The sequence below is a fragment of the Mastigoproctus giganteus genome, chromosome 4 (genome assembly GCF_048544385.1).
Source record: "Mastigoproctus giganteus isolate SK-2022 chromosome 4, ASM4854438v1, whole genome shotgun sequence".
Taxonomy (NCBI): domain Eukaryota; kingdom Metazoa; phylum Arthropoda; class Arachnida; order Uropygi; family Thelyphonidae; genus Mastigoproctus; species Mastigoproctus giganteus.
Window position 1 is genome coordinate 201,125,349 of NC_143578.1, and position 20,461 is coordinate 201,145,809.

At 36.6% G+C, this 20,461-nt stretch overlaps 1 protein-coding gene across 2 annotated transcripts in view; it reads left to right on the top strand.

Moving 5' to 3' along the window:
* Positions 1–20,461, top strand: part of LOC150087324 (splicing factor C9orf78) — a 163,374-nt gene that overhangs the window by 120,295 nt on the left and 22,618 nt on the right. For both annotated transcript variants that reach the window (XM_090371989.1, XM_090371990.1), the window contains exon 8: positions 12,212–12,345. In XM_090371989.1, the coding sequence (XP_090228115.1) occupies positions 12,212–12,345 (134 nt within the window). The remainder of the gene's footprint in view (positions 1–12,211; positions 12,346–20,461) is intronic.

The window sequence follows — 20,461 nt, forward strand, 5'->3', positions numbered from 1 at the left end:
TAGCTAATTAGTTTATGTTTAAACAATGATTGATTTATCAAATGAAATGAAAACGTAGCCTGTAAATTCAAGCAAATTATAATAATAGAGAAATTATTTACGACTTACAAATGTTAAAGAATGTTTATTCTTCATCATCATCGACTAAATGCACACTCATTGATCACTCTGGCTGAAAGCAAATTTTCACACATCAGTCCTACAACTATCCTTTTCCAATTTAACACGTTGACTGCCGCACCGGACATATATTGCCGACACCCATTGTTTCAGTGGGAGCTGCGTCAGCTGTATAGCGCTGACGATTGTTGGATATTTACATTATTTTTGAAAAATGTGGCCTCTGGTGTTACATGTGATGAAATTTGCATGCCACTATGAGAAAAAATAAGTGAATAACTGGTCATTATTTAAAAATTCTTTCTTATTACAAATTTTATAATTACAAAATTATAAAATTGTAATTATTTTGATTTATGGTGTTGTCCAAAACACTTCAAACATATGAAAGGCTGATGGGCAATACGTCGAAACTCTTTTCCCCTTTCTGCTAGCAACTGATCTTCCTTCCAACTCTTTCAATTTTGTGTAACAAAAAACGCACATCCTTTTAAGTTTCTTGTTGTTTGCGTCGATTTTTGTCATTAGTATGTGAATGTTACCACATTTTGGCTTTTCATGTTTCTTTTTCCGTTCTATATTTAGCAAATCCGTAACTATCTCTTCCCGAAAACTTCTTATTTTTATTTGTTTTCACGTAGACTCTTGAATACCACGTACGAATTGACAGCTAATATTCCGAGTATATTTTCTATCGCTAATTTCTGGTACCACTTTACCCCCTTTCTTAGTGTTGTGGCATATGAACCCATTTGATCCGACAGATCAATGCCCTTATTATAAGCTAGAACAGGAAGTGTTGTGTTTTTTTTTTTTTTTTTGCTTCTTTCCATCTTCCTTTTCTGGTGGAGGGTCCATCAATCATTTCTGGGGCATGCTTTGTTGTTAGTAGTCCCACATCTTGAGCATCTCGCCACTTTAGAACAATAATTCCATTTTTTTACTTCCTTGGCAATCATCTCCCCTTTATTTAGCTTAGAATACATGACTTCTTTGGTCATAAATTTTTTATTCGTTCGTAATGTACCAACGTGAGTTTTTTTATGAAGAAACGATAACGCCAGATGGTAGCTGGTATAAAAGTTGTCCACGTACAAGGTGTGACCTTCATTTAGAAGTTCTTGCAATAACTCTTCGCAGATCTTTGCAGCTAAACCTACGGATTTTATATAATTTTCAGATTTACCTGAATAGATCTTGCTTGACCAGTTACGTTCCTTCAGTGGAACATAACTTGAACAGCTTGATTCCATACCTGTGCACTTTATTTGGAATATCAGCCTGCTCTTCCAAGGAATAAGAGCTTCGTCAGTGACAAAATCTTTGCCGGGAAAAATATTTTCTGACATTTCAGCTGCAAAACATCTATCAGGTATTGTAACTTACCGAGCCTTTCCCCTGGAATAGCGGTTTCACTGTCTGAAAAGTGAATGAGGTGCAACAACAATTCAAATCTGTTGCGAGACATAATTTTTGTTACTAAATTATTTTTATAGATAGGTTTGGTTGACCAGTAAGATGCAATACTGCCCAATTTTACTAGTCCCATCCACATAAGAAGTCCGAAAAACTTTCTCATCTCATCAGAAGTTGTTGAAAACCACTTTTTTAGATGACTCTGCCACGAAGCTTGGGTACTCTGAATTTTCTGTTCGGCATATCTGTTTGTTTCCATTACAATAAGATTTATTACTTCATCTTCAAAAAATAATGAGAACACCTCAAGGTGAGTAATCTTTCTTGGTACATCTATTTGCAGTCCCGATTTGCCTGTAAAATAAGATTTTTTTTGGTGTCCTTCTTCAGTCCATTCAATAGCATCATTTGTTTCAGTTGCTTAAATCTCAGGTTCTTTGGTATTTTCAAATTGCTCATCCATCATGTTTTCTTCTTCCATCAAGTCTTGAAGCACTTCAATATATTTTCCGGTATTTCAGTATCTCCTTCATTTGAAGAAATATCCCAGTCAGGATCTTTTACCGAATCATCAGGGTCGAAATCTTTTTCATCTTCAGAACTACTACTAAGATTTTCAGCAATTTCGCTTAGTTCCTCTTCTTTTAGCCATTGCTGTTTAGATTTTTTTTGTTTTTTACAACACACTTGTACAAACTTGCGGAGAAACACAATAATAATGGGGATAATACAGTGTGCTAATGAACTTGTTTTCACAAAATCTCTAACAATACTGACAAACTTATTGTGACATTTGAGAGTTTATTTTATTGTGATTAGTTTTATTGCAGCATGCGTCGCATGTTTTATAAACTAATCACAAACAACCTTCATATGTATGCCGTAATAGCATCACACGTATGTGGCCAACACGGCATCTCAAGAAATAAATTAACCTACTGAGCCACATCAGCCACATATATGCGACACACAAAAAAAAGGATCTTTTTTTTGATATTTTAAGCGAAAAACTGCATAACACTGGCATTTCAATATTTATTTTAGAATTACTAATCAAATTATTTTCTAAATATTTTTTGGCCCAGGGGAATTTTTTTTCTTAAACTAGCTTGGCAGTCAATGTGTTAAATTTGCCTCCTTATGTGTGTTGTCTGAGCAAGAGGAAGCATTCCATCAGCATCAAGCTTAGTTGATCCAATCAAAATCTTAATCAGATCTCCTTGCAGGTGCTAGTCTCCAGAAGCTGCAGTATCAGAACTGAAACCTTTCTCGACAAGAGTACACTTTTGTTTTCCTCACTAATCTTATTTCTTTTCTCTGCACCCGTTCCAACATCCACACCCTTCAAAAGAAGAGGCTTCCAGACCTGAATGTGGTACTTGTATAATATGGGAATTGTACCTGCTGGCAAAATTCCTGTGTGTTACCACACAATTGGTACATTAATCTGGGATTACTGCTATACAGGGGCTCCTCAGTAGCCAGGTGGGAAGGAGCAGCAGTGCGTAGCACACGCTTCTTGATTAAACCGGGGTTCGAGCCCGTCACCACCAAATACGGAGGATGCGGAAAGGTCAGGGAATGACCACCGCATATTCCGGAGCAATATGGCCTTAGTTGCTAATGCTCCTAAAAACCAAATAACAACAACTACTGCTATACATATGCAGTACTTTGCATTTGTCAATGTTAAATGTCAGTTGCCACTTCTCAGCCCATCTGCCTAAATTTTATAGGTCTTGTTGCAGTAGCATACCTTGATTACTGTTATTAAATACCCTGCCAACTATCGTAACCTTTACAAACTTAAACATGAAGACTGATATGCCTTCATAAATATTGATAAAGGCACTGTATCCATAGCAGTCATTTGCTTCTAATGCTACACTGCTGCAATTTGTACAACAGTCTTTTGTATGAAACTGTCCGAAGCTGTTCTGATTTCTAAGTATGTGATGTCAAATTATTTTTTGCATCCAACTCCTTAATTATCACATCACAGTATTCCATCAGATTGGTCAGATAAGATTGCCCTTTAACAAATCCATGCTGTGACTGCAATATAACCGCATTTTTGTCCTGATGGTCCTCCCTTATCTTTAATCAGCGAATCTTGATTATTTTCCCTGGAACAGAAATCAATCTAACAGTCTGCATTATCACTTCATCCTTTGATCTCCATTGTGAATTATGGATACATTTGCAATCCAGTTGATAGAGATCTCGTTTTCTTCCTTTCTAGGTCTATTCAGTGGACCTAGGCATTATGTCTAACTTCTCTTCTCCATAGGTTGCTCCAGAGCTCCTTGATTGCCTTCTAGTTGGGTGGTCCATTACCATCCTTCTCTTGGCTGATGCTTCTGTGGAAGGCTGTTTGGTTTTCATCGAAGATCCACTTGGTTTTCTTCTGGGCACTCTCTTTCTCTGTATTTATGTAGTTTCTTGCTAAGTGCAAGAAGGTTCTACTTCTGGTATCTAGGTATTCTTCTATCCTCTGGTTCTTGGCCTGTTCACTGTGGGTGGCAGCAGTGCCATTTGCTTCATTGTTTTCGAAAGGAGACTTGCTGACATTTCAAACTGACCTTCTGCTAAGGCTTGAACATAAGTGATTTTATCCTGCACCCAGCTGGTGCTGTAAGTTCAGTTCTTCTATTCAACATCTTAATCCAGCTATGGTATTTTTATTTTTTTCTTTATTTATTGTACTAGGTGGCCCCAGACAATATTGTGCAGGAATTTTGCCAGCAGGGATAAGGAGGCGATTATTCCATTGTATAAGGCAATAGGTAGTCTACATCTTGAGTACTGCATACAGATCTGGAAGCCTCATTTTAGGCAGGGTGTGGGAATTGTACTGGGAATTGAATCTGTTGGAATGGGTGCAGAGAAGAGCAATAAGATTGGTGAGAGGGTACTTTTTAAAAGGGTACTTTTACTAGGAAAGACTTCAGTTCTGCAAGCTGCAGTGCCTGGAGAATAGGCACCTGTGCGATGCCTCCGTAGCCAGGTGGGCAGGAGCAGCACTGTGTAGCACATGCTTCTTGATTAGACCGACGTTTGAGCCCATGCCCACCAAATACGGAGGATGCAGAAAGGTCAGGGAATGACCACCGCATATCCCCGGAGCAATATGACCTTAGTTGCTAATGCTCCTAAAAACCAAATAACAAACAAACAGGCACCTGTACGGAAATCTGATTGAGATATTTGAGGCTTTGAATGGATTGAGCAAGCTGAATGCTGATGGAATCCTTCCTCTTGCTTAGACTACACACACACACACACACACACACACACACACACACACACACACACACACACACACACACACACACACACACACACACACACACACACACACACGTGAGGGGGGCATAAATTCAAATTAAGAAAGGATGGTTGTATTTTGGATATGTGGAAATTTGCCTTCAGCCAGAGGGTGGTTGATTATTGGAACAAACCCCCATCTAGCATTTTAGAGGTGAATAAATTCAAGAAAGAACTAGATAAACTAGTAGATAGGATGGACTGGAGAAATGGGAAGTGTTGGCTTTTTTCTTTCTTTCTTTCTTTTTTTTTTTTTTCCTTTTTTTTTTTTTTTTTTTGTTGATGCCATATGAGCTTTTTCTTGCATCATTTGCTACTACTATTGGTTTGTTTCCATGTGCTGATTGGATGAATGAATGGGCAATGTGGTGGGTGTGCAGAAACAAAATATTCTCTGTTTACACATAAGTCATTGATTTTTGCTATTAGTTTACTAAGTACATAATCATGAATTTTTTTTCTATTTGCTTATTATATTAATCAGCAGAAATATAATTATGTGTGATATTTCAATTGTTATTAAAATCCAAGGAGAAAAAAGTAAAATTACATTAGGAAAGCATAGACAGTATATTACAAGATACATTTAAAAAGTTTGTAGAATTTTACTATAAAAGTTTAAGTGAATAGTTAGGCTTACTTTCCTAATCACATTCAAAGTGCCTTCCTTCCTTCTGCACAACACACTTGCTCCACTGGTCTTTCCAATCTTTGAAACCTTCTTTAAAATCGTGTTTTTTTTTTTTTTTAAATTCACGTAGGGCCCCCCCTCGACATTTTCTTTGTCATTCATTGTAGTGAAGCAATTTCGAAGCCCCATTTTCAGTTTAGGGAACAGCCGGGGGTAGAGAGGCTGCTGCATGACTCTGATTTTTTTTTGCAGTCAAAAATTGCTGAACTGCCATCACTGTGTGACTGGGCACATTTTCATCTGCAGGATCCAGCCATCCTTCCGTTTTTGAGGTTGTCTTCACATCACATTCTCATGCAAACATGAAAACCTCAACATAGTAAGTAGTGGTAATACTTCTCTCCAGTCACAAATTCTTCGTGCACCATGTCCTCATTGAAAAAATAATCAGCATGATTTTTTGACGGATTTCATTGCATGAGACTTCTTGGGCTGTGGGGATATTTTTATGTGCCATTGTAATGTTTCATATTCGTCTCAGTATCATAGATGAACACCCAACTCTCATTCATAGTGACCATTTTCCTTGGGAAGCGTGGATCCTGCATAGATTTTTCAAACAAATAACCCACGGTAGCTTTCCTGCAGTCTGTTTGATTGTCTGACAGCAAGCATGGAACAAACTTTGCACATATGCGATTCATCCCTAAATCTTGCATCAGGATTGTGTATACTGAGCCTACAGACAGTTCAACTTCATGAGCAATCTCAACAGCAGCCATTCACATATCATTTTTCATGAGTTCCTTCACTTTTGCGACATTTTCATTGTTTCATGGTGTCAAAGGGCTTCCACTGTCAGGTTCATCTTCCAGTGTTTCCTGTCTGTTTTTAAACCAGTTAAGCACTCATAAATTGCTGTTTTCTTCAAAGCATAATCTCTACAAACGTTCTGTAATGCTTGCAGTGTCCTCTGTAGCACTTTTCTCAAGTTTAAAGAACTTGATGTTTTGCACTCTGTTCAAACTGTGACATTCTGCAGTCAGCTGTGACACACAAGCGAAGCGATTGAGCCAGTTCCCACTTGTTTTGTGCACATACCGAGGTCAGTCAAAGCCCCATGAAATCTTATGGCCATAACGCAAACCATATAAATACCAGTATGTGATCCCAAGTACTTTTATGAATGTACTACGTATTTATTTTATTTAATTTATTAAATCGCAGAGCCTGAAATATATGTTGCAATTCATGTGCATTTGATTATAAAAATGTGATGCTTTGAATTCCATCATATTTCACATGTACACCATGTACCCTGACTATAAGCCTCATGTTGGCCTGAACAACTTCCTAATGCTATATGGGATACTTTTGCTTGCTCAGATTAAGAACCTGAGGGGGCATAGATTCAAATTGAGGAAAGACAGTTGTAGAATAGATGTACGGAAGTTTGCCTTTAGCCAGCTGGTAGTCAATTGCTGGAACAGACTTCCATCTGCTGTTGTGGAAGTTGATAGCTTAAATAAATTTAAGGCTGAACTAGACAAATATTTGGAGTGACCGGATGGGTGAAATGGGAAGGGGTTTTTTTTTTTTTTTTTTTTGGCTGATGCTGTATAAGCTTACTTTCTTGCATCATATGCCTCTGCTAATGCTAATATTGTATTTGTTGTTTGTTCTTCTATCAGTTTGCCAATCCTTATAGATCTTCACAGCAGTTGTGCAAGCACAGCCCACCATCTGTGTGGTGCAAGGAAGCCTGAGGCCTTTGCAGCACTAGCCAAAAAAATTTAATAAATAAATAATAAAATAAAATAAAGTACTCATTGAACTCCCTCCTCCTGTAGGTACCTATCAGCTGTTGAATTTCCCCAAGCTGCCAGCCTCAACCACCAAGGCAACTTATTCCAGTAATTAACAACTCGCTAAAAGGAAACTTCCTGAAATCCAGTTTAACCCTCTTTTCCCATAATTTGAATTTATGACCCCTAGCTCTGGAATCATTTATAGCAGTGAACATTTCACCCTCATTCATTTTACTTTCTCCTCTCAGAGCCTTATACTCCCATATAGGTCTCCTCTAAGGTGTTTAGTTACCAAGCTCTGTAACCCACATATTTGAAGTCTTTCCTCATATGAGCACCCCACCCAAACCTTGGACCCTTTCAAAAGTTTATTGCCTGTTTTAGGTGTGATTTCCACACTTAATCAGCATATTCCAAGTGCAGTCTTACACTTGCCTTATATGGCGGGATAATGATCTCCCCATTACCACAATAAAGATTCAATAAATCATTGATAGGACACCATGAGTCTTACTTGTCACCAGTCTACACTGCTCAGAGAACTTTATGGCTCACCATATCATAATTCTCAAATGCACCTCTTCCTCTACTGTTCATAATTCAACCCACCAAGTGTGTAATTTATTTTGGGATTGCTGTTCCCCAGGTGTAAGACCTTGCATTTTGCTGCATTAAAACAAGGCTGCCAATTTTCTGACCATTCCTGAAGCCTATTTTGAGTTATCCTGAAGAAGCATTGCTTGGTGCTGATCATTAATTACTCTACCAATTTTGACATCATACCTGCATTCCTTTGTCATTGTAATTTAAGAAAATCAAAAACAGTAGTAGTCCTAGTATACCAATCCTTGGGAACCTCACCTCTTACATTAGTTCAATGTGAAGAGTAACCATTAATCATAACACTCTGTCTCCTACCCTGCAGCCATGTGGCGATCCATCTAGGGATTTTTCTGTGATTCCTGCATATTCCAGCTTATGCAGTAACTTCTCATGCAAGACTAATTCAAATGCTTTGCTGATATCTAGGTAAACAATGCTGAAGTTGTTTATGAGCAACTCAAATTAGCTAACCAGGTTGACTACACATGATTTCTTCTTTACCGAATCATACTAATCTCAACGATGTCCATTTACACTTGCAGTCTGCCAAACCCCACGTACTTTTTATGAAAAAATCTCAGTTATCGATTGATTCAACTACTGCTCATCTTAGTTGCCCAAATTATTTGCTGTATGATTCCTTTCGCCTCAAAGGTTGTACTTGTGCATATGTCCGTTCCAATATTTCTTGTCAGAGACTTGGTAACTTGGAATCTTCTCTGGCTTAAAATCTCTCTACCTCATTGTGTCAAATTCATCTGTTGTCTCTACTGTTCTCCCAATTCCACTAATCACTTGAAGCTCTTTGACTTCCTCTCTTTGCAACTTGACTTTCTCCAGTCCAACTTTCCTAACAGTGAGGTAATTTTCCTTGGTGATTTTAATGTTCACAACAACTCCAGCTGGCTTCCATTTTCTAGTCACACCGACCCAGCTGGTTGACATGCTGAGATGTCGAGATGCTTTTGCAATTACTAATGACCTTGCACAGATTGTTCATTTACCTGCAAGAATACCAGACAATCCTAACCATACAGCCAATACACTTGATCATTTTCCTCACAAACAACCCTTCTAAGTATGGTTGAAGTGAGTGGTCCTTTAGGCACCTCAGATCACAACTTGGTGATTGTCTCTTCTCCAATGAAGCCTTTATCTCATGGCTATTCCCAACCTCTTATTGTTTGGCATTACAAGAATGCAAAATGGGATGACCTGCGAGATTTATTTTCTTCTTTTCCTTGGTCGGTTTACTGTTTCAAAACTTCTGATATCAACGTTTGCTCAGGTCATGTCAGTGAAATTATTCTTGTAGGAATGGAATCCTTTATTCAACACTCCATTTTAAAATCTTGTCCTTTATCTAAACCTTGATTTTCCAATAAATGCGCTAAGGCTGTTCAAGAGAAGAATGTTGGATATCATAATTGGCTTGTTTACAATTCTTCAGTTTCATTTACTGCCTACACCAAAGCTCACAACAATTCTATAGCAGTTATTAATTAGTTCAAACTAGATTTTGAGCAGGTTAAGAGTAGAAAACTTGCTTCTTGCCCTAATGGTAGCCAAGCATTCTGGTCTCTTGCCAAAGCTATTGGCAAAAAATTTTGCCCATCTCTGCTCCCACGTCTGTCAAAACCAGATGTTTCTGTTGTCACTTCAGCCAAGGATAAAGCTGACCTGCTAGCATCCCATTTTTCTTCCAACTCATGTATTCATGATCTTGGTAAAACATCTCCCACCATTCCCAACATGCTCCATTCAATGCCTCCTGTGGTCTTCCGTCAAAAGGATGTCAGATGGATTTTGATGAATCTTGATGCTAAGAAAGCTCCAGGTCTTGATGGTATTTCTCCACTTGTTCTCAAAACCTGTGCTCCTGAACTTACTCCTGTTCTTTGCCAACTTTTTTCACTTTTTTATTCAAAGGTGTTTTTCCTTCTGCTTGGAAATTTGCTTATATCCAGCCAGTTCGTAAAAAGGGTGACAAATCACTCCCATCCAATTATCATCACATTGCAATTACCTCTACTCTTTCTAAAGTAATGGAGAAATCGATTAACTGCCTACTCTTAAACTACCTAGAAACCTTCCGTCTGATCAATAATTGTCAGTAAGGATTCCGTGAATGTCAATCCACTGGTGATATTCTTGCTTATGTTACCCATTTATGGACAAATTGAATGGAAAAGTTTGGTGAAACACAAACAGTTGCTCCTGACATCTCAAAGGTTTTCGATCATGTGTGGCATAAAGGTCTTCTAAACACGCTTCCATCTTATGGTTTGCCAACTGTTTTTTGTAATTGGTTATCCAGTTTTCTCTCTTATCGCTCACTGAGTGTGATGGTAAATGGTTCTCTATCTTCTAACTTCTCCACTAATGCTGGTGTTCCCCAAGATTCAGTTCTTTCCTCCACTCTTTTCCTCTTGTTTATTAATGACCTCCTTCCTTTGACTGGAAATCCTAACTATAGTTTTGCCGATGATATCACATTGCATTCCCCTTTCCATTTTGAGAAACCTTGCCCTGCTCAATCAGCTTCAACTTCTTGAATATCCTCTATCAATTCCTTAAATGTTGATCTCCAGGTAATTCTCCAGTGGGGCAACGACAACTTAGTTGATTTCAATCCTTCTAAAACTGAGTCTTGTCTTATATCTTGCAAAAAGGATTCTTCTGCTCCTATGCTTACGTTATCAGAAAAAAACATACCTGGCATGTTTTTGCTTCTTTCAATATGAAACTTCTTTTAGGCATTCGTGTACACTTAAGTCCTGCTTCATCTATGTTAAAAACTTGTTGAGAAGTATAACACATAATACCCCTCTTCAATAATTTTAACAAGTTCTTTTTTGAAAGTGGCACTCCGATTTCTAGGCAAAATGATATATCTCTTTTTTGGGGATTACCCTGACTTCTAATCTCTCTTGGCACAAGCACATTACAAATATTACTTCCTCTGCATCTAAAAAACTTGGTTTTCTCTTTCGCTCTCGGCGTTACTTTTCTTCCAAACAGGTGTTCACTCTGTACAAATCGCAAATCTGCCTTACCATGGAATATTGTTCCCACATCTGGGGCGGTGCCCCCAAAATCTCTCTTCTAGATTCCATTCAGAAGAGGACAGTTAGGTTAATTAATGACTCCTCTCTAACAAAGTCTCTCCACTCGCTGTCTCAGAGACGTACTGTTTCTGCTGCATGCCCTTTCTATAGATACTTCCATGGGCACTGTTCTTCTGAATTGGCTTCTATAATTCCCACTCTTTCTTTCAAAACAGTCCAAATATGTGCCGCCACCAGTCAACATCCATTTTCTGTCCAACTTCAAACTCACAGAACCAACTTTTCAACTTTCTCGTTTATTCATTCAACTGCTGTTTTCTGGAACAATCTTCCTTCATACGTATTTCCTGAAAATTACAGAAGTTCAAGTCTAATGTCAACAAATATCTTCCTTCGTCTTTCCAACCTCCAACCCAAACACGGTACTTATACTATAGGTTCTAATACCTCTCGTGTTTGGGGTTTTCATTAAAAAAAAACTGTTTCCTTCCGAATTCCACTTCTAAATGTCCCTATACTTGATCATTGCTTCCATGATTTTCTCTATCACTAAAGTCAGATTGGCTGGTTGGTACTCTCATCACTTTTAGAATCATATTTATGCATGTGACACATCGTCACCTTTCCAATCCAAGAGAATGTCTGCTAGACTCCGGGAGACATCAGTGATGCTCTCATAATTAATCTCAATTGGTTCAGTATACTCTCTCACGGTGCCTCCGTAGCCAGGTGTGAAGGAGCAGCAGTGCGTAGCACACGCTTCTTGATTAGACTGGGGTTCGAGCCCATTACCACCAAATATGGAAGATGCGGAAAGGTCAGGGAATGACCACCGCATATCCCGGAGCAATATGGCCTTAGTTGCTAATGCTCCTAATAACAGCAACATACTCTCTCACCACCACCCTCTAAATTGCTGGGTATATTCCATCAGCTCCAGGAGTCTTATTCACCTTTAGTAATGAAAGTTTTCTAATAAATAATAATCCTCTGAAAGTTCAATTTCATTAATCTCATGCCTTATTACACTGTGGAGTGAGGTCTGCTTTCTGCTGACTTCGCAGTGTAATAAAAAGTGTATTATTCACATGGTATGTTGACAGGGTATGTGTACATTCCTCTCCTGAAGTGTAAATTACAGAACTATGTTACAGTTGCATCTATAGTTAACTTAAAACGGTTGAACAGATATGTTGCTGTGATGGTCTTTTAATTTTTAATCTTGAATAATTTTGTAGGGAACGGATCCGTAATATTGAGTCCACAGAAGAAGCAAAGCAACAGCTGCTCCGTGAGCGGATGACAAAGAAGGAAAGTGGAACTTCCTTTGTTCCCAGTAATATGGCAGTTAATTTCGTTCAGCATAACAGATGTAAGACTATTACTTCAATTGTTTTGTTTTAATTTATAACCTAACTGTGTTTTTTGTTGTAATTACAGTAATTTTTCTTTTTATTTATTTATTTTTTTATGGTAATCCCAAATAAAAAAAAAAAAAAAAAAGATTGTTGATAAGCTAGGTGAAATTTGTCGATGTTGGACTTTCTGTAGACTATAATTGGAACTTTAGCCAGCTATCTCTCATTCACTACATTGTTCAGTGAGGATTCTGAGCTGATAAAACTCAGCTAGTTTAAAAATTGGATTCTTCACCAAAAAAAGGTATGCCACTGATCTAAACAAAACAAACCATTTTAAAATGTAGTTTATTTCATTTTATAATGACATAACTTTTCCATTGTGTATAAAAAAAAGAAAAAGTAAAGTGCAGCCATTATGAGCCTACTGTAGGATGGAAGCCTTCTCAACAACTCATGTTGAGGGAAATGGACCATAATCTGCCACACTGGCCCCATGTGGGATGGCAGATCGACCGTATTTAGCAGTCAGGGGCTTGAACCACTAGTCTAATTAAACAGCGTGCTACTGCACTCCTGTTCCTGACTACTCAGCCATGGAAGCCATTGTACGATGTATCAATTATTATTACTAAGTTTGAAGAGATGTTGCAGAACACTTCCAGTGCTATCTGGAAAAGTGGACCTCTTGAAAGTTTTAGATTTTACAGTATTTAAAAGTTGGACGATATGGTAATATAGAAATCTCTACATTTACAATTGATCTAAATTAACTGTTATTAACTCGGCAGGCTGTTTAGTGTAAAGTGTTAAAATTATTGAATAATTTCTGCATAATTTTCACATTGTTGCTCTTCTAATGATATTGTTATTCACAGTATAGCATAAAGTATGCTTTGACCATTGATATTGATAGAGCGAAAGGGGAAACGGCTACTGGCATAAGTGGAACATCTGAAAATAAGATGTATGTCATTAGTATGTGGATCACATTCCGGAATTCCTTTTCTGTATTGTTTTCACTGGTTGAGTTTTCAGTTCAGGCAGTTTCTAGTGAAACTATTTAACATAGACATTGGGATTAACACAGAGATTTCACTAATACATCTTAGTGTGATTTTCTCTAAATTTAATATGACTATTTAATGCAGAGATTCAATTTAGAGGGTTGGATCCTCAAGGGAAGAGTAATGCACATAATTATGAACTCTTCAGGTTTACAGTGGAGAATAAGTCCCTTTGACTCCTCATTTTTTTTCTTCTTTTCCTGTTATTCATACTGATTGTTGGTTTTAGGATATATCAGCTCTCCATCTTTAACCTGGTTTTCCTCTATTTCATTTGCCTATGCATATCCAGTTTTGTGTACCTATGATTTATCCATCCTATCAATGTTTTTTCATTCTTTTTATTATTATTATTAGCCATATGGTGCAAGGAAGCCTGAGGCTTACGCTGCACCAGAAAAAAAAATAAAAAAAAAAAATTTTAAATTACCCAGATAGAGAGATAAGTAGAAGGGAATCACCAAGAAAGTGAAGAATGATGATGTCCTGGGTGTGCCAAACCCATACTCACCAGATGTGAGCCCCTGGGAGTATATAGGCATGTTAGCATATGTGCATAATGCACCTGTCTTCACAGTGCCTGTCTGTCTGTCCATCCATCAGCATGTAATAACTCAGCTCCTAATGGATGGATTTTCCTAATTTTTTTTTTTCACACCACCTTGTCTCAGTGATATTCTACTTGCTTTTAATGCTTGTTCTTTCACTTCTTTACTATTAGCCATATGATGCAAAGAAGTCTGAGGCTTTTGGTAGACTAGCCAAAAAAAATTAAAAATAAATAAAAAATAAAAAAATAAATAAAAAATAAAAAAAATAATAAAAAAAAAGCTCATCTATATATAAAAGAATATTTTGGATTTTCATGTGTAGACTTTTTGCTTTCCACAAGGTGGGGCTAACTGCTATTGTGTCATACTACAACAAAGTGATCGTCAGGTCTGTCTCTAAGATGCTTTTATATACAGGTGACCCCCGCTTAATGCTGATAATTGTATTTGTGAGTTGCGGTCGGTGCCATAGGATATTTCCTAATCAATAATAAACGGTAGTGTTAAAATGCACAAATGTCAGTCAAAATATTTAATATTCAAATATTTGTACATATAAAATATTCTGTATTAGATACTTATTTTACAAATTTTAATTGATTTAATTTAATTGATGAATTTAATCAAGAAAAATGTGTCGATTTTGGGTTGAACTTTGGCCCTCTTCCAAATAAACTAAAAGGGGGTATTAATTTTAAATCCCCTGCAGCGTTACCACCCAACAGTAAAGTCAACCGATCCTTCGCCGCTTTGGAACTTGGCATGTTTTTTCTTCTTTCAATACGAAACTTCTTTTAGGCATTCATTTCCACTTAAGTCCTGCTTCATCTATGAAGCAGGACTTAAGTATAATACCCCTCTTCAATAATTATAACAAATTCTTTTTTGACAGTTTTGACTCCTTGATCTGCACTAGTGGCTTCTCCCTGGATTTTAAATCTATTCAACCAGCCCTTACAATGGTTCCAAATTTTTTTTTTTTTTTTTTTTTTTAGGCGAGTTTTCTTCAGATCATCATATTCGCTTTTCTCTCTCTCTCTCTTTTTTTTTTTTTTTTTTAAATATTTAACTTAACTGAATTCTGCATTGGAATATTATCTTCAATAAAATTAGTTAGTCTTTCCATTTCAATCCTAATAGCCACCCTAGTCCTAGTTGCTTGCAGTGGACCAGCTATCTATCCCGCTGCTAAAATTAATTCTTTATTTTTTTTTATAATTGTTCTTACAGTTAAAGTTACAATGTCTAAATTATGGCACATATCCACTTGTTGTTGACTGGAATCGATTCGCTTCAAAATGTCTAATTTAATTTTCAAATTCAGTCTTTTTCTTACATTTATAGTCTTCGTACTGCGCCCATTGTTTCTTTTTCATTCTTATTGGCCATTATTAGCTCTTCGAAAATGTAACTGAGTTGGTTGCATTAATTATGATACAACGTTCGAGTAAACTGTCCGTTACGCACCATGTCTAATACTGTACTGAGTGATGACTAGACTTTGGATAAATGCATATAACGCAAATATTACAAGCAATATACTTGATAATTTTTTAAAATGTTGATCTCGGAACTAGATCAAGTCACTGTACTGAAATTAAATTAGCGTGCGAGAAAGTTTCACCCAGCGTGGGAAGATTTCTCAAATCTGCATGGGAAACGTTTTAATGCTGTTTTACTATTCATTTTCAAGCTATCGACTCCATCAAATGAAATGATTTCGTTAAAAATGCAATCTGTAAAAGAGCGTTATAGTGATCTGTGACAGCGTTATAGCGAATCAGTGTAAAGCGAACTGTGTTATAACGGGGGCCTGCTGTATAGACAGTGCAATAAGAAGGATAGATACATTAACTTTTACGAACTCTTAATTTTTTAGTCTTTAAATTTTATAAAAGAATATTTTGGAAAATAGTGCTTTTAATTTTTACAGATACGAAAATGTGCAATTTTAGCCCTAACAAATAAATGAAAAAATTTTATCCGTTGGTCTGATGAAATCTTTTCATCAGACCAGATTATGCCAGATAGTTGTAATGCTGAAGAATACAACTCTGTAACACCCAAAGCACTTTATTCTCTGCAGCCTTCAGGTTTACCTCTGCATAAATTACTATTAAAGGTAAATGCAATTGTTATGATTTTAAAAAACATATATAAAAAATAGAATTTGCAATGGTACAAGACTATGTAAGGAAGAAACGTTTGGTTTGTGAACACGTCACAGGTGATAGAGCTGGATTGAACATATATATTCCACGGATTCATATGTATTCAAACGAAGGGGAATATAACTTCATTTTTCACGATTTCTTGTGAAATTGGCTTTCAGTATGACAATAAACAAAAGTCAAGATCAAACATTATCTAAGGCTGGTGTTGACTTAAAATCATGTTTTTCTCTTGGACAATTGTATGTTGGATGAAGCAGAGTGAAGGCAGCTTAAAATCTTTTTGTATTAACAGAAAATGAATCAAAAAAATTGTACAAGAAGTGTTGTTTATAATCAAATATATAAATGATGGTTTTGTTATTAATTTGTTTTTAGTATAATAAAATAATATAATACATCTTTTGATTATTAGAAAGGGATGTGGAGGGTTCCCCCAACTAAAAAAATTAAAATAAATGTAAAATTCAGGTTCACGTGACACAAGTCTGAGAGGAGCGAAGCAACCTTATTAAAAGAAACTAGATGACAAACTAGATGACATAATAGGGCTGACAGTACAGGAACCAGAAGCAGGAAGTGATCATCGAGTTCTATGGCGGACAATGAAGAGAGAGAGAGAGAGAGAGAGAGGGGGGGGGAGTAGTAGTAAAGGAATGAGTTATATTAAAGGAAACGAAATTACAATGGCTTAAGGTGCTACATAGCCTCTGTTAACTGGGTAGATATTGCACAGAGAACAAATACAATTGAATTATGGTATACTTTTAAAACATTAATCACAGAAGCTTGAATGCTTATATACCATTAAAAAAAATACTCCATGAGAAAGATTCCAAGTTGGATGAATAAGGAGGTTGCGAGATTACTTGAGCAGAAAGAGATGGCATGGAAAAGTCACAAAGCAATAAAAAGTACTGAAGCCTATAACAGCTACAAATTGATCTGTAATAATGCCACATAAAAAGTTAGGCTGGCAATGGCAGAGTATGAGAAATCACTGGCAAAGAGAGCAAAGAGTTGGGATAAGGAATTATTCACATATATAAATGCAAAGAAGAAGAAGGCCAAACCAGATCGGACCCTTGTGTAATGGACTTGGGATAGTATTAGATGCCCCCAGCTCAAGTATCCCCAGGGGCTCACATCTGGTGAGTATGGGCTTGGCACACCCATGGTCCTTAGCTGGATATCATCTCTCTCTCTCTCTCTCTCTCTCTCTCTCTCTCTCTCTCCCTCCCTCCCTCCCTCCCTCCCTCAGGATAACTCAGAAATTGGCTGGTGCAGCAAAAGCCTCACGACTTCCTTGCATTGTATGGCTAATAATAATAAAACTCAACAGTTACTTTGCATCAATATTTACAGAAGAAAAACCCTTTGGGTCAATGGGAAATTATGGGAGTGAAGTTGAAAAAAAATGTAATTCATGACATTGAAATTAAGTTTCAATAGGAAAAGCTTAATTTACCGTACTCACCTTGGACAATCTACAGTTGTTATTTGAGTGAATGACTAAATTTTCTTGGGTTTGGGTAATTTAAAGTTAAATAGATTGATTGGTAAGTTTACGGGATGAGAATAAATTAATTAAAAATGGAATTAAAATATGCGCAAGGAAGCAGAAGTGCACAACTCCGTCCCTTCTTGTCATGGAGAATTAATTAATTAAGAACTCTAAAATATGTGAAACAGATGAGGCCAATAGTCATAACGGTAGACTTTCATTTTGTTAAAAACATCTTCAGTTGGCAAAGTTAGTGGAGAGAGAATGCGTGCTATATTTAAAGGAATTTCTATGTTCCTGTGATGCACTTTGTGACATGCGGCTCAAATGTGTGATATTCCAAACCGGGGAAAGGTTGGAGGGTAGTTTTGCATTTATGATGTTTAACTTAGAGTGGTGACGGAACCATTCTATAATGAGGGCTTCGTATTGGAGAATTTTGTAACTGGTTTTTAGTTTTACTATGGTAATGGCTGAATCAATTAGGGGGGTGTGGTTGTGGGAATGTACGTGTAATGTGAGCTCTGTGCTGGATTGTCCTGTTCTGAAACTATTATAGTGATAATATGCCCATGTATTAGAGGTTTTAGTGGAACCGAATTTGGTTGTAGCACTTCCAATATAGCAAGCATTGCAATTTTGTTGGCATTTAATCAAATATATAATGTTGTTCATGTCACTTGTCAAGTACTTATGTGTTATACTATATATAGACGTTTTTAATAAAACGAAAGTCTACTGTTATGACTATTGGCCTCGTCTGTTTCACATATTTTAGAGTTCTTAATTAATTAATTCTCCATGACAACCAGGGACGGAGTTGTGCACTTCTGCTTCCTTGTGCATATTTTAATTCCGTTTTTAATTAATTTATTCTCATCTCATTACCAATCAATCTATTTAACTTTAAATTACCCAAACCCAAGAAAATTTAGTCATTCACCCAAATAACAACTGCAGATCGTCCAAGGTGAGTACCGTAAATTAAGCTTTTGCTATTGAAATGATACTTTTTGCTATTGAAATGAAATTATAGAAATGACATTCTATAATTTATCTAATGTCAATTCATAAGATATTTTTAACGATCATAAATACACCTTATCTGCACTGCCTAGCTAATCTTGTCCTTGATGCCTTTGAACGTGCCAGATAAAAAGACATCTTTCAAAAATACTTAAGTATTTTACTAACAAACTGCATATTTCATTTCTACAGAAATGCCTTAATCACAACCTAATTCCAAAATTCGCTCACATTTTTCCTAAAAACGTTTGCAAACAATACCCGCACATCATACACCAAACTTCTATTGCTATTATACAAGAAGAACTACGTAAAAGGTTTAATAAAAAATACTAACTATTACACCAAATACATCGATTAAGATTTAATTTTAAAAAAGAGATGCCAACCCGAAATTGGATAGAATTCACCGACCTCAACAACATACGCATTAATGCAGCCCTCCAAGACGTAGAACAAAGGCACACTAAGAAATGGATTACGCTTACACAAAAAACCCCCCACAAATCTCTACCGTTAATATTTCTTCAAAAACCTTTACTACCACTGAACTCGCAGGATTGGAACACTGGTTTAATTTCACCATAAGAGCCCATTGTTACCCCATAAAAGATTGTATCATAGAACTACAAACAAAACTAGAACATCACCCCGATAAGTGGCGTATCATACACCAAACCAACGCAGTAATTAATTCAAAACTTACCTCTCAACCCAACATAAAAAAACAACAGCTACTTGACATACATAAATTAAGTAACATCCCTGATATCATTATACAAAAAGTGGACAAAGGCGACACAATCGTAATCCTAGACAAAAGCACCTACATAAATAAAATGGAACAGATCCTCTCCGACCAAGACACCTAAAAACTCAAAAATAAACTCGATGTAATCCTAAGGAGACTCAGATCAAACAAAGAAATTAACCTTCACACTCTACAACAGATCGGCATACGTAACAATGTTCACCCACACATGTTTGGTATTACCAAATTACACAAACCTGGCCATCCCCTAAGACCAATAATTTCCTTTAGTAAATCTGCTTTCGCCAGTTTATCCACTTTTTTTAGTAAAAATTATATCCCCCCCCACAAGATTCTCTGAATTTAAAATCAGCAACACCAATCAAGCATTCGAAATAATAAGCACCACCACCATAATCTCCGATGAAGACATCTTAGCGTCTTTTCACGTAGTATCATTATACACAAACATACATATACCATTTACATTACAAGCCTTACTTTGAATACCTGATGACAGACAACACTTTAATCAACCGTACCTCTCTCTATCAACAATATCCTAGAACTTACCTCATTACTACTAGATGCCAGACACTTCAGGTTCCATAACCAAATATTCCAACAAACACTTGGCCTACCCATGGGTCTAGGTATTTCCACTCCTTTATCTGAGATTTATTTAGCAACAATAGAAAACCAAATTCTACAACCTTACCCTTCAGGGATAAAACTATATATACGATACGCAGACGATATAGTTATAATTGGAAATAGAATCACAACTGACAATCTTTTTACTAAATTCAACTTAATACATGATAGATTGAAATACACACTTGAAACAGAAGTTAATAAACAAATCAACTTTCTCAACCTTACTATATACAAAACAGGCACCAGACTGGGAACCAAGATCTTTAGGAAAAACACACACAGGGAAATACCTACACTTTGCATCACACCACCCACTTAGCACACAAAAAAAGCTGTTCTTTTCAACCAAATCCATAACGCCATAAAATACAGCACTTTGCAGGACGACTTATTTACTGAGCTA